The following is a 14,751-nucleotide window of genomic DNA, read 5'->3' on the forward strand; positions in this document are numbered from 1 at the left end:
GAATCATCGCCACGATCGTGGATTAGAAATTCAATCTCTCTCCAAATGAAACCGACTTTCATCGACTTGCTTTTGTCTCTGTTACATACAACTGTAGAATTGGACGTTTAAAAAACAAAATTACAGTAGTCGATTCGGTATTGTCAACACTCAACACAATCATTCAGTACTGACACAACAATATTCATTGGTTTTCAATTTGATTACAAGTTCTTATGAAGATCAAAACTCCATCACCCATAAGAGTAACAGGATGGAATGACAATAATAATACTTCATTTTCTTCCATCAATTATCAAATCGATGATCCACTCTCTCCTGCAAGTTTATTGAGTGAGGTGACCATCATGGATCATGATTTGACATTCACAAGAACAACATCAGCCATGAATCATGCAGGGTTGAATTTTATTGAGGAGCGTGAGGAAGAAGAATCATCATCCTCTGGTCAACCATTAAGAAATGAACATACCATCCATAATGCTCATGATGATTTATTCATCAAAGAAGAGAGTGATGAAGAGGATGACCATTATTGGCCGTTCATGAAAAGTCATCAGCAGAACCAGTCTGAAAGTACTCCCTATCACGAAAGTACTCCCTACCAAGAAAGTACTCCATACCACCATGCTGATAATGATGATGAAGACTCTTTCATGATATCTCTCAACCAATACGATCATCACATGAATACCTCTTGGAATAACCATGATTTCAATTCTACATTAGACCATCATCATGATCTTCTTTCCAATCATCATGACATCTCTTCATCACCTTCATCGTCCTCCTCCTCCTCTTCCCGATCGTTTAAGGACGACCCTCAAGAAAAATATTCTACGACTTGTGCCAACCACCACTCCTTGTCGTCCCCTACGACGGATAAGCCTCTCACTATGACGACACATCAAGAGTCGGAAGATGATCATCAGGAAGAATGTACAGACGAAGAGGTGGTAGATTCGAAACAAGATCATTGCTCGAGTACCTTCTCTGGAAAAGCTACCATCATTCCTTTGAATATCTCCAAGAAAGACTCTTCTTCTTCTTGGGAACAAGTTTATGAAGAAGAAAACAATTCGGAGAGGTCTATTGTAGAGGAACATTCCTCTCGAACTTTGAAGAGTAATCATGATGATGATGACGACGAACGAGGTGGTGGCCATGAGGACTCTTTAAGCACACAAGCCTTATTATCAAATTTACACAATTCAGAATCTTCATTGCTAGTGCCCACATCCAATCATCAAGCACATGACGAGTTGGAAGATTCAAACAATCATCATGAGGATGAACCTAATCTTTCATCACTGACCTCTTTTCCTATCATTCGTTCTAAATATTTAGCAAAAGATTTTGAAGTTGTGGAGGACATTATTGAAGTGGATTCAAGAAATGCTTCTTCCCTTGGTGTTTATGAAAAAGAAGATTTTGACAACTCTAAAACTCACTTGTATCATGAACAACAACACACCAACAAGAATTATGAATTTCATCTGCATGGTGATGTTCCAGTCTCTTCAGATGTGAGTTCTCCAACGCACTCTGTGACCACTCATCATCATTCGAGACATCGCTCATCTTCTCTGAACAAGTTAATTGTACTGACACCCACGATGAAAAATTCTCAATTCTACTTTCAATCCGCTCACAACAAACAATCTTCCAAGCATTCTTCTTCCAGCAATAATCACATGTTTGTAGTATCATCGCCATCCCACAATAATCAAACAACACCTCTTTCATCAAACTCCTCTTCCAATCACTTACAAACCAACCAAATAATACATCCTTCATTGATATCAAAATCAAAACCTTCCAAAAAGAATAGTGCCATACTTTCCTCTGTAAATATTCCCTCCCAAACCTCTATGAAACAAACTCTTGTCTCCACAACGATAGCACACAATACATCTTTGAACGTACGATCTTCATTGGATCAACAACACTCACCAACGTTTTCTTCCAAACTATTCCTGAGAGAATGGGATGCAACCACACAACCCTCCACACGAGCCAAACTATTATATTCATTTGTTGAATCATGCCAACACTTGTCATGTCAAGAATTAGAGAGCAAGCTTAAAAGTTACTATGAACTAATATTCACACGAATTTTAGGATATTTTCAGTTAAATTATTTACATTGCAATGATCTTTCAATTCAGATCAAATCATTAGGAATTTTTTTAAAACGATACAAACCCTTAATAGATTTTATAGAAATTGGAGGTACCCAGATACTATTGGAAATTTTAGGGTTTCATTATTACAAACATGAAGTGCAAGATAAGAATGAATGTTTATCATTGTTAACAAGTATTGCATGTAATGGAAGAAAGTTTAAAGAAGTGATTTGTTTTGATAACGGAATTTCATTGCTAAAGAATGCAATACTCTATCTACCGTCTACAGAGTCTGTTCATTCAGCAAAAACCTTTTTTCTAAGTATTTTTCATGGCAATCCCAAATATGAGAAGGATATTTTAGAGATGATTGTAAATTTACTTTCTCAACATTCTTCTCCTTTCAATTGGAAGAATCTTAATTCACAAATCTCTTCAACAAACACACCTAGAAGAAATACTGAATTTATGAATGGTACCACTCCAAGAGGTTCTTCTCTAATCACGCATTTAATATCTCCAAGAGGTTCCTCTCTTGTCAATAACAATGCTACAGATTCTCCAAATTCTCCATCATCAGGAAAAAAGAGTCATTGGTCAACCATTATTGAAGTATTTAAATCTCCAAGAGGAATTGGAGTTGATGACTTTAAAAGATCAACTGTATTTGATTTCACGACAAGTCCTCTTCAACAAACAACAAACTCTCCTCAAGTATCTCCTCATCAAAATACTGGATCACTCATAAATCTACCAAATAATCCGAACCTCCGAGATACCCTCACTCTTTCCTCTCAATCAATGTTACTCATTTATTCAGTCATTCAAGAAATATCAAAAGTTGTAAAGATCGAAAGAATAAGAGAAACGAGTGTCATTGATGTATTATTTACCAATTTAAGTGATGAAGATATTCGAGTTGTTAACGAGAGTGTTGATATGATACTACTCTCAATGAATTATCAAGATGAAAATGAAATTTTTGCTGAAATTATTTTACATCGAGTGTTACAAGGAATTTCAATGATAACCATACTTTTAGGCAAGAAGAGATTTAAAAATTTATTGAAATCTCTTTTCAAGAGTGATCAACAACATAAGAAACAAGTGAAACATTTTCATCATTTACTATTCGGAACATGTTCCATTTTGAATGCCTTAATAGAGAAAAAGAGTAGAAATATTTTTAAAAGACTCATTGATGCCAATGTAGTATTAATGTTGATCGAGAGTATGGTGGTGATCAAGGAAAAGTATGGAGAGAATGAATATCATTTGGAAGGTATCAAAGTCATGACAATGTTGTTTCGAGTAAGTAACTGATTTCTCGTTTACAAATTCTCGTTTACAAATTCTCGTTTACAAATTCTCGTTTACAAATTCTCGTTTACAAATTTCCGTACATGAAGAATTTAATACTTCGATTTGAAGAGTTGAACATGCCCGATGCGGACAACAGCCCACAAAACATTTTACAACAAGTTCTTGGAGTTGAAATCACTCAGTCTCTATGCAACACCAATCGCTCAACAAACTCGGCACTACCAACCAATTTTTATCTATTTCTTCAAGATGCCATTCAGAGATCATGTTTTGAACAAGTGAGGCAAAACATTACAGCCTCATCAAGAAAGTGATTCAAATATATTCGAGTATGGAACGCTTGCTCAGAGGGAATGCCAAATTCTTCTTGTTCACTTATAGGAATCGCTTCTACTTGTTCTTCTCTCATATATTTTGTGATAACGAATCCTCCATATGACTGACGCGAATGATGGATTCCGTAACGCCGTTAGAACTGACCTTTTGCGCTGTGTCTGTCTTTGAAGAACAATGTCAAAATGTTCAACAAAAATCAATTAACATTCATTTCGTCTTTCGTATTTCTCAGTGCGTCTCGTCGGTTACTTTTTGCTCCTTATCCGTTTGACAAATCGACAAGTGTCAAGCTGTCACTTTGACTCAAAAAAAATCATTTGGGTTACGTGACGCTGAATTCATCGAACAACGTAGGATTCAACAACAAGACCTCGCTTGTGCGTCATTCACACAACCTTCGTCATCATCATTCACATCATTCGTATCCAGTTGTGATCAACACCATAACAACGTTAGATCACATGTCCTCTCCACATCATCGATTGTTTGGACTCTCCTCCACAGAAAGTTCTTCGCGTGGCAGTGGAGGTGAAGACGAAAAGGCTCGTCAATCCTACATGCTCGAAGAAGCTGATAAAAACACAAGTTACTATCAAGCCATCATGATGAGTCAAGATTCTCAACAACAACAACAACAACAACAACAACAACAGAAATCAGTCAAATTCAAACCACCTCCACCACCTCCACCACCCCCATCTGAGGAATTGAATGACACTACTACTGGTGGTGGTGGTGATATTAACAATAGTACTAGCGGCATTGGTACTAGTAGTACCATGGGTAATACTTCTAATACTCTCATGATGAACAAATCCTTTCTCGATAGCATTAAGAATACAGCAGCACGGAGTCGACAAAGTTATCAACCATCTTCGAAAAGTAGACGTGATGCAGATGCTCATCGATTTTTAAATCCTTTATCTTCATCACCCACTACTCTATCTTCATCTTTGAATGAAATGATCCATATATCTTCATCATATAATGACCCTCGAGTCTCTTCCTTCTCAGTGGTTGATAAGGAAATTCTTGATTCCATCCATTGGGCCAATAATAAGAGTGGATTGTATCCAAATGAAACGATCAGTTCTATATGGAATCAAGCCTTGACCATTCATTCATCGTTGGATCGTGACACTCTTTCCAATTTTGCCTTCTCTCGTATTTTAGGAACTTATTTTGATCAATTTGGTTTAGATTCACTCTTTGTCATTCACTCGAATAGTGATAAGGAAAGAATTTATAACAAGATTTATGATCAATTATATTCAAGAGTATATACGGTCGTGACTGGAAGTATGAACCAATCATCCAACTTGGAACTCTCTTATTTGAATGTTGTTTTACAGTATATCAATGATCGGAGAAGTAGAATTCTCTATATTTTGAGATCATTTTCAGCTTGTCTATTTTTGAATTGTTTATTATTGGATTTCATTGAATATCTTCACAGTGTGGAGGAGACATCCATGATGAATCACAACACGTGTGAAGATATTCAATCTCTATGGGAATTAATGGAACAATCAACCACTGCAACGACCATGACATTGGAGAATGAAGACGACTCTTTTCATTTGTCGACCAATACCATTCATACCAATACCATTCATACCACCCCTACTACTACTATGGTGCAGAATAAGAGTAATAGCACTAGTAGTACGAGTGGTAGTAGTAGTAATAGTAGTAATAGTAGTAATAGCACTAGTAGTACGAGTAGTGCCACACCTTCTTCTCATCAAAAAGATCATCATAATAATACTCTTGACATGTCAACGACCACTACGATCAGTGTAACCACAGCAGAACCTCAAACTGTCAACAATCTCACAAGAAATTCCGTGAGTAGCAATGCAAGCACAGATCATTTCATTGATGATAAAGATGCATTGGCAATGGCTATTTTCAGTGCTGGTAAAGAAGATACACGATTATCGATGAGTGTTCAAAGTTTAGAGGAAATGAATGAAGACAACATGATGATGACGACGAATGAATCTTATTCACAACAACAATCACAACAATCACAACAACCACAATCATCATCATCATTATTACTTCCACCAAAACCAACCAAAAAATCACCTCCTCCACCTGTTCCTCAAATTCAACAAATTCAACAAATTCAACAAACTCAACAAATTCAAGATAATAACACTAGTCATAATGGAATGGAGATACCTCAATACAAACCTCCAAAACCTCAAGTCAAATCATTCCAAACCTCGTCAAGTTCTGGTGTTCATCATGAACAAGGAGATGTAGTAACTAGTCCTCCATTACTGACACACTCCTCTTCTGGCAAGGATCTAAAGAGTGGTTTAACAACTTTAACGAGTAATAGTAATGGAAGTAATAACAAACAAACACCTCCTCGTGACAAACGGATGGATGATATCATGAGAATGCAAAAATCAAAATCAGTTTCATTAGATATGGATCGATTTGGAGGAATTGGAAGTACACCTCCTCATGCTCTTGATAATGTAATTGTTAAAAAGACAAAACGTGTTCAAAATAGAGCTAAACCATCTTCCAATACCAATGCATTGAAGAATGAATTAGAAAAAGTGGAACGTGATGCTGTTCAAGAATCTATTAATAATATTGGTGAAGAGAATAAGGATGTGTCTGGAGTGAGTGGAAATGTCATGATTACTTCACCTGGTAGAGGTGGTGGTAATAGTAGCAATAGTGGTAATAGTGGTGGAGGCTTATTCAAAAAGAAGGATATTTTAGGATTCTTTTCAAGTAAGAAGAATAATTCAAATACTACTACTACTACAAGTACTACTACGACCAACACTACAAGTACTACTACAAGTACTGCTTCAACGAGTGAGACTTCAACAAAACAAACAAAACCTCCAATACCAACCTCAAAGCCTCAACAAGTACCTTCTCAACAACAACAACCCAACACATCCACTACATTCAATCAAGAAGTATCCAGCAATAGTTCCAATAGCAAACTTCAAAATCCATCCATGATTATTCAACCCATTTCCACGACACCCTCTTTGTATGAGAGTTCAAGTGGTGGTGGTGGCGGTGGTGGTGGTTCTGGTAATAATAATACTATTAGCAGCAATACTCCAACAACCACCAATACTCCAAAGAAGATATTTGGTGCTGTACCCATTGCTGGTATGGTTGGAGCAGTGAGTTATATGGGTGGTGGTGGTAGTAGTGGTGGTGGAACTATTCCTTCTTACCTTAAAAAGAAGAATGAACAGTCGACTCCATCTGATTCTGAAACTTGTTCAACCACTGCAACGACCACTGCAACGACGACGACTGGTACTACTACTACTACCAATCTGAGCATGGATTCTACAAATACACCCAATACACCTCCACCCACCTTTGTGAGAGGAACAGCACCACCCATACCATCTGCTAAAAAGAAAGATTCACCTCCACCACCAGTACCATCCTCCAATACCACCACTGCTACACAAGTGGATCCAACAACCATAAGGAAAAAAGATTCACCACCACCTCCTCCTCCTCCTATTGAGGACAATGATGAGATGAATGAAAGTAGTAGTAGTATTCATCATTCAAGAGATGGAGCTGGATCACCACCAACCATTGCCACAACGAGTGGTAGCAGTACTGGATTGGCTGCCAACAAGTCTCAACCTCCTCCACCTCCAGTGCCATCTTCCTCTCAGAAACCTGTTGTGGTCATGGACAATGCATCTACTTCTCCAAGTGGTGGTGGTAGTAGTAATAGTAATAGTGGTATACTACTGAAAAAGAAAGATTCACCTCCTCCTCCACCACCACCACCTCCTGAAGAAGAGGAATCAATGATCAACACGAGTGTTACGAACCATGCTGTTGGCACCATGACGAAAAAGAAAGATTCTCCACCACCACCACCTCCTCCTCCACCTGAAGAAGATGAAGAAGAATTGGAGAATAACACGACTACTACTACTACTCAAATCAAATCACAACCACCTCAATTACCACCATCCAATACAAAATCTCCAGTGATTGGTGGTGTCAATATTCTTGGTGGAGGTAGTGTGAATCAAGTCGTGGATTTCAGATCAGCATTGAAAAAGAATAATTCCTCTCCAACCACTACCAGTACTACAACGACTGCTACTGCAACTACCAATACTCCTCCTGCAACATCCTCTTCACCCTCCATCATAGAGAAACCTAAAAAGCCAGAACCACCCTCTGTACCTTCTTCCAATGATAACACGAGTGGTGGTGGTGGTATCAATCAAGTTGATTTTAGATCCAATCTCAAGAAACGAGGAGAGAATGCTGCTGCAACAAACACACCACCCTCAACGGTTCTTACCTCAAATCAAGAAAAGACAAGTACTACCAGTCCAGTGGATAAGCCTAAAAAGACTCCTCCACCACCACCTCAAGAAAATGAAGAAGAAACTTCCAACACGACCAACACAACTGGTAGTAGTACTACTCCAAAACCAATCATTGGTGGTGTGAATATTCTTGGTGGAGGTATTAATCAAGTCGACTTTAGATCAGCACTCAAGAAGAGAGAAAGTATAGTGATGAGTGGAAGTATGTCTACTGCTACTACTACGACTACTTCTACTACTACAGCATCCATGATGAACACGACAACCTCAGAAAATACATCCTCCTCTCCAAATAATAATAATAATAGCACGACAAATTCACCCATGATTGGTTTAAAGAAAACGACAAGTCAGCCACAACAAAATTCAACCACTACAAGTACAGCTGTCCAATCACAACAACAACAACAACAACAACCGAACAACACATCAACAACAAGTACACCCTCCAACAAACAAGTAGATTCTACAAGCAATGAAAATGGTGGTGTGAATCAAGTCGATTTTAGATCCATTCTCAAAAAGAGAAAAGAATAGAGAAAATCTTTTGCTTTACTAAATGGTTCATGATCCAATGCTTCACTTCCAATTTTAATATCTGATTTAATTGCTTGTATCAATTCATCCAATCCATTGTATTTCTCCATATATCTTATAAATCCACAAATTGATATTTGTAATTCTTCTCCATAAAAATCAGTGTCAAAATCTTTCAATAAATGTGGTTCAATGGTTTTCTTTTCATTTGAAAAATGTGGATTGTTTCCAATACTGATCACTGTTTTACAAATTTCACCTCTCAATTTGGCAAATCCAATATATACACCCATTTCAATTCGAGATAATTCATGTTCAAAATTTTCAGCTGGTAAATTCGCTGTTGGAATTCCTAATAATTTACCACCTCTTCCAAATCCTTTAATGACTGTTCCTGATATAACTATTGGAGTTTCGATGGGAATGACATTCATAATTCCTATTGTTATAATGAACAATTGTTGTGAAAATTTTGATGATTTGATATATCGGAGCAAGTGTGTGGAATTGATGTTTATCACAGTTTGGAAATATCAATTTTGTATATATTTAAAACCATGGTTCCAAATGATAATACAACAACATACTCGGCAGTGAATGGTTCGGTATGGTTGCAACCGAGATGGATGATTCTGAAGCCATTTTTTTATGTTATATTTTTGGAAGGGTGGTCATTGGTTACAAAAGTACTCGCACGATTACAAAGTTTGGGAATTATAGCACAAGTAGAATTACCACTATTACCACTTTTACTAGTAGTAGTAGTATTAATATTATTTATCTATTCTAAACTTGAATATTTCCTTGCCATCAATATCCAAAGCAATCACAAAAATGAAATCTTGTTGCACTTCGACAGAAAAGAAACCTGGATCCGTGTAAACATTCTTTGAGAATGGATTGAATACAGACCAAATAATATTTCCACTACCAGCTCCAGAAATGATATAATTTGTTTTGTGTTGTGGATTTTGAAGCCAATTAAGGAGATGCACATGACCACAAATATACAATGGAGGTTGATACTTTTCAAGTAAGGGTAAAACACTGGTCATCATATCTTTACTATTTCCACCAAGACCTCCAGAATAAACTATCATCATGTACGAATTTAAAAATGTCATTATAATTTCAATGATCAACGCATGTCAATGAATGCATAATAATTTCAAATAATAATAATTTTAAATATCAACACATGTCAATGAATAAAATTCCAAATATCAACACATGTCAATGAATAAAATTCCAAATGAATGAATAACAATGAAATTCATTTTAAAAATCTTACCATGATGATGTCCAAATATCAATGTCCATGAATTATTTCGTTCTCTGTTTTCTAACAAGACCTTTTCCATCATGTTTAATTGATCTTGTTTGTGACTAGTTTGAGAGTTCCAATAATCAGAATTCATCAAAGGATCTGTCCAAAAAGAAACAAATGGACTCGTGTCTAACATGACCATTGAAACATTAAATCCATTCAAAGTTGAATTCTTCACCAATGTATAATAATGTGAAGGAAGTATCCATCGATGACTCTTTTGAGTATAATCAATTTGAGCTTGAACATTTCCTCTGTAATCATGATTTCCCAGCAACATGTACCATTTCAAATCTTCTAATCCATCCACTTGATAAATATCTTCAAATTTAGTTTTAAATTGAGAATCCTCCACATGACTAACACCAAATTGATAAATATTATCACCCACACCCACAACGAAATGACACTTCTTGACCGATTGACAGAACTTGCCCATACTAGCAGCTACTTTCTTTTGACTTGAATCAGCTCTTCCCTGATCTCCAACAACCAAGAAATGTAAAAAATCATTTGAAGAAGTATATTTAGGATTGGGATACACATTTTCATTCTTTCTGCCAAAATAAACACCAAGAACCACAACGAACACCAAACACGTAACCAAACAACACAATCCACAAACTAATAAGCCTATCCACACAATTTTCTTCTTCTTTGCTGTCGACTTGTTGGAATGGTGCGGTGTTTCCGAGTCGAAGACACTCACCTCTCGCAACTGTTGGTGATCCGAACTTGTAGAGCTCATGTTGTCATACGAGTCTTCTTGTGAGGGCATTTTTTGTGAATGGACGACGAGAAAAAAATGACTCAACAACAAACCATCAAAGAACTCATAAACCACCTAGAGCAACAACAACAACAAATCAAAAAACTGCAAGACGCTGTTAAGACACTCACGCAAACAGTACAGCAATTAATTGAAGTTACAAAACCAACTCAACCAAAACCTGAACCAACCATTAATCTTTCTCAAGCTCAAAATGAAGCCCAAAAAATTCACCCTCAACCAAAACCTGAACCATCTCAACAACCAAAACAGGAAACTAAACATTTAGAAACTCCTCAACTCAAAATTGAACATACTAGTCAACCCAAGAACAAAATTAATTCAATCTCAATCTACTCGGACAACAATATCTCATCCTCATTTGTAAAATTTATTCTTAAAAGATTTGAATCAGTCATTGAACACTGGTACATCCCAGACAACAAGACCAACACTCTCAATTTAGTCATTCAAAATGCCGAAACTCAACAACAAATACTAAAGAAACTTAATTCACCAGCCATGACAGAAAAAACACAAACAAAATATTTCGCTTCACCAATGATTTTTACATCATCTCCAACAACATTAATAGCCAAAGAAAAATCAATTTCGAACATCCAAACTCTCATCAAGTACTCAATCAATCAAAAGAAATGTAGAATTGAACAAATGTGCCTAACATTCAATCCAAAAGAAACTTTGTACAAACTTAAAATTAACTTTGATTCCAAGAGTCCCAACACTGAATTGATCGAACAAGGATTTGAAATTATCAAAAGAAAGCAAGAAACACATATAGCAAATTGCATACTTCCTGAATCAACAAGCGAACTCGCAATTACCAAAGCAATTAAAACACTATGCAAGAACACAACCATCAAATTCGAAAAAGAGAGACTCAGTATTAAGAAAAAGGTAAAAGATACCTACTCATACCTAATTGTTGAATACAAGCTTAATGACATCAATGAATTGAATAGACTAACCTCAACAAGATTTATTTGCTCCACAGAATTGAAACCAATTTCTAGACAGTTCAAGCCAAAGTCAACCGCATGAACGTGCGTTTAATAGTTTTACCAGCACCAATGGTGCTAACAATAAACTAATTAGATTTTTTGTGAATGGAATCTCATTAGATTCATGGTCTACTTAGAACATCCAACTAGATACAAACAACGTACAACGTATTTTGAGGAGCAATCTCAGCTAGAGTACTGTCTTTCTAATATTAGAAAAACCAAAACACAACACAATAGAACGGTTAAAAAATGTCAACAAAATCATTACGTTAAGAATCATTTGTTTCAAATTTAACACAAAGTGTTGTTGAATAAACTGGCTTTTGCCTTATTTATCATTGATTCGCACAATGATTTCTTTGACACTTTTTTGTGTCTGCGATTGGCTTTGGCCCTATCTTTTTTAAATTTTATCCTTCGATGTTTTCGCCGAATTATTGCGATGTATTGAAAATGGTTTACATCAAGATTGAATGGATAATAGCTTAAAAATCTTTCAACAAATTGTTAATTTTGAAACAAATATCAAAGCAATTTGAGGTTTTTCATTACGTTCTAGTATCCATTTCTCGAGACAGCTGTATAACTATAAAGATGTTGGTTTACCCTCCTTCTCCGAAGATGTGTTACACGCCGTGGAGAATTGACAGCAACTAACCCATTGGTATTAATCTTGTATTGTTTGATGTTACGTAACAGTTACACAGCAATATTAATCTTTTGTTTGAATCATCAGAATACTAATTCTCCCATTACGTAAATACATGTACACAGATTACATTATATTATTGGGACGATACGAAATTATTGGTTTTGGCATCCGAAAGAGTGTCCTAACTGCAATAATTATACAATTATCCAACTGATACTCAGTGTTACTGTTGATATGTTATAATATGTTCACAGGCAACATCTACTTCAATTTTGTTCATGATAGAATGAAAATGTGCTCCCTAATGACATAGTTACATGATTTCTGTGTTACTATACCTATTGTTGAGTGTTACGGTTCTGAAGAGTTACTGTCATATACATCTGTTTACTTTATGCATGGTGGACTGATATCTGTTTGCCAAAAACGTCGCTCCAAATGTCTTTTCATGATTTATTCATGCTCCTGCACTCTGTTTTTGGAAGTTGTAAAACATTATTTTAATAAAGGTTGTTGGTTGACACTCCTTAAGCATCAATGGGTTGATGTGTCCTCCACCGTGAATGAAACGGAAGCTGCGGAGGTGGTGTTAGTATGCTCCTTGCTTTTGTTGTGGATTTTTTGATTTTTTTAAGTCTTTGTGAGAGCTTCGAGATATAAAAACACTTTGGAAAGTACCGGCACTTGTCATGCAAAGTTTTTACTAGTTGTTGAGCGAAATTTAACTTGTAAAACCCTTGATGGCACTCTCTTTCAAAAACATGCTAAATACTTTTAAATTTTATTTACTGTGAGGATGTTTCTTTTTCCAATCAGCCACTTGATGCTTTATCTTATCAAACACCAAACGTACATCCTCTGTACTCGTTGCACAACAGTCGTGCATCCAAATTCTCTGTTCATCAAACTTGTTAAGAGCCAAAAATTTCTGACGAATGAATTGAACCGACTCGTCATAACTGGATTTATCACCCTTGTAATCACTGAAACAAGTATCAATGCCATGAACTTGTAATTTCTTTTTGAAAATATCAGTCTTGTTTAAAACAATAATGATAGGTGTCTCTTTGAAATATCCATTACATAGACCTTCAAAGACATTGAGAGAATCATCCATTCGATTCAGAGAATCATCTTCATACATTTTCAAGTCATAATCAGCCAAAGAACTGACATAGACGACTGCACTCACTCCTTCAAAACAATTGACCCATTTCTTTCTTTCAGATCGTTGACCTCCCTATGGAAGTGAGTGATTCGAGTTGTGTGTGTTTAATCAGTTGAAAATCCGTGAAATTTTAAACGTTCATCATTCACATTGTTCATTATTATCATTCATTATTATCATTCATTCATCATTATTTTTATCATCATTATTATTTTTATCATCATTTAAAAATAAATGTCCAATCACGTTCAAATCACATTCAAATCACACACACACTCAAAACACACTCAAAACACACTTACCACATCAAATAATGAAAATTTCAAACCTTCAAATTCAAAAGAGACTTCAACAATTCCAATGGTCTTTTGACGACAATGAAGTAAATCTTCTTCCGTTGGAACATAATCAGCACTTCGAATTCGATCCAATCTCGCAAAGAAATATTCTGCTCCATCAAACACATGAACTTGATTTCGATGCGTTTGGAATACTCGTTGCACAAGTTCATTGTTCCATAACTTTTCAATATCACTCGCAATTTCTTCGGTATAGAAATTACGTTCACCACCCTTACTGGCAGCATTTGTGGATGTCATGAATGATCGATTCTTACTCAATGCTAATACACGTTCTGAACATTGTTGTAATTCTTCACTTAATTGATCATGTTCATTTAAATCTTTTAATTTTTGACACATGACAGCCATGGATGATACTACATTGAAATGAACAGTGTTTTTCACACGTCTTCTCTCAATTTCAGAGAATGGTCTTTGTGATATAATTCTAACTTGTTTAAAGAATGTACTTTTACCAGATTCACCACTTCCTAGTAATAATAATTTGACATCATAGTTTCCAGAATTGGGATTGGCATTTTCTTCCATGGCATCATTTTCATCGAATTGTTGAGGAGTTGAGTTGTTGTTGTTATGAGCACGAGAGTTGTTGTTTGGATTTGAGGATTTTGTTGTAGGATTGTTATTATTATTGGAGGAGGATCCTTCTTTTCCAAAACAGGCACCCATTTTCTTCTTCTTGTTGTTGTTGATACGTGGTGTATGGATATTTAGTAGTAGTCGAAGTGGCAGTAGTAGTGGTGGTGGTGTTGATGTTGATAATGTGTT

The 14,751-nt window shown here is 36.0% G+C and overlaps 6 protein-coding genes across 6 annotated transcripts; 3 read left to right on the forward strand and 3 right to left on the reverse strand.

Moving 5' to 3' along the window:
• Positions 1-215: 215 nt before the first annotated feature.
• Positions 216-3,763, forward strand: C9374_001725 (uncharacterized protein; the record flags this gene model as incomplete). Its single annotated transcript, XM_044691064.1, has 2 exons — positions 216-3,437; positions 3,536-3,763. 2 exons carry the CDS (start codon positions 216-218, stop codon positions 3,761-3,763), a joined length of 3,450 nt encoding a protein of 1,149 aa, XP_044551385.1.
• A 483-nt stretch (positions 3,764-4,246) lies between these two features.
• Positions 4,247-8,680, forward strand: C9374_001726 (uncharacterized protein; the record flags this gene model as incomplete). The annotated part of the gene is made up of 1 exon (XM_044691065.1): positions 4,247-8,680. The coding sequence occupies one exon, from the start codon at positions 4,247-4,249 to the stop codon at positions 8,678-8,680; it is 4,434 nt and encodes a 1,477-aa protein (XP_044551386.1).
• A 115-nt stretch (positions 8,681-8,795) lies between these two features.
• Positions 8,796-9,322, reverse strand: C9374_001727 (uncharacterized protein; the record flags this gene model as incomplete). The annotated part of the gene is made up of 3 exons (XM_044691066.1): positions 8,796-8,852; positions 8,968-9,119; positions 9,268-9,322. The coding sequence occupies 3 exons, from the start codon at positions 9,320-9,322 to the stop codon at positions 8,796-8,798; spliced, it is 264 nt and encodes an 87-aa protein (XP_044551387.1).
• Positions 9,323-9,453: 131 nt separating this feature from the next.
• C9374_001728 (uncharacterized protein) lies at positions 9,454-10,755 on the reverse strand (the record flags this gene model as incomplete). The annotated part of the gene is made up of 2 exons (XM_044691067.1): positions 9,454-9,773; positions 9,972-10,755. 2 exons carry the CDS (start codon positions 10,753-10,755, stop codon positions 9,454-9,456), a joined length of 1,104 nt encoding a protein of 367 aa, XP_044551388.1.
• Positions 10,756-10,812: 57 nt separating this feature from the next.
• C9374_001729 (uncharacterized protein) lies at positions 10,813-11,838 on the forward strand (the record flags this gene model as incomplete). The annotated part of the gene is made up of 1 exon (XM_044691068.1): positions 10,813-11,838. The coding sequence occupies one exon, from the start codon at positions 10,813-10,815 to the stop codon at positions 11,836-11,838; it is 1,026 nt and encodes a 341-aa protein (XP_044551389.1).
• A 1,396-nt stretch (positions 11,839-13,234) lies between these two features.
• On the reverse strand, positions 13,235-14,652 carry C9374_001730 (uncharacterized protein; the record flags this gene model as incomplete). Its single annotated transcript, XM_044691070.1, has 2 exons — positions 13,235-13,693; positions 13,924-14,652. The coding sequence occupies 2 exons, from the start codon at positions 14,650-14,652 to the stop codon at positions 13,235-13,237; spliced, it is 1,188 nt and encodes a 395-aa protein (XP_044551390.1).
• Between the last annotated feature and the right edge of the window lie 99 nt (positions 14,653-14,751).

Source organism: Naegleria lovaniensis, assembly GCF_003324165.1.
Source record: "Naegleria lovaniensis strain ATCC 30569 chromosome Unknown tig014, whole genome shotgun sequence".
NCBI lineage: Eukaryota > Heterolobosea > Eutetramitea > Acrasida > Naegleriidae > Naegleria > Naegleria lovaniensis.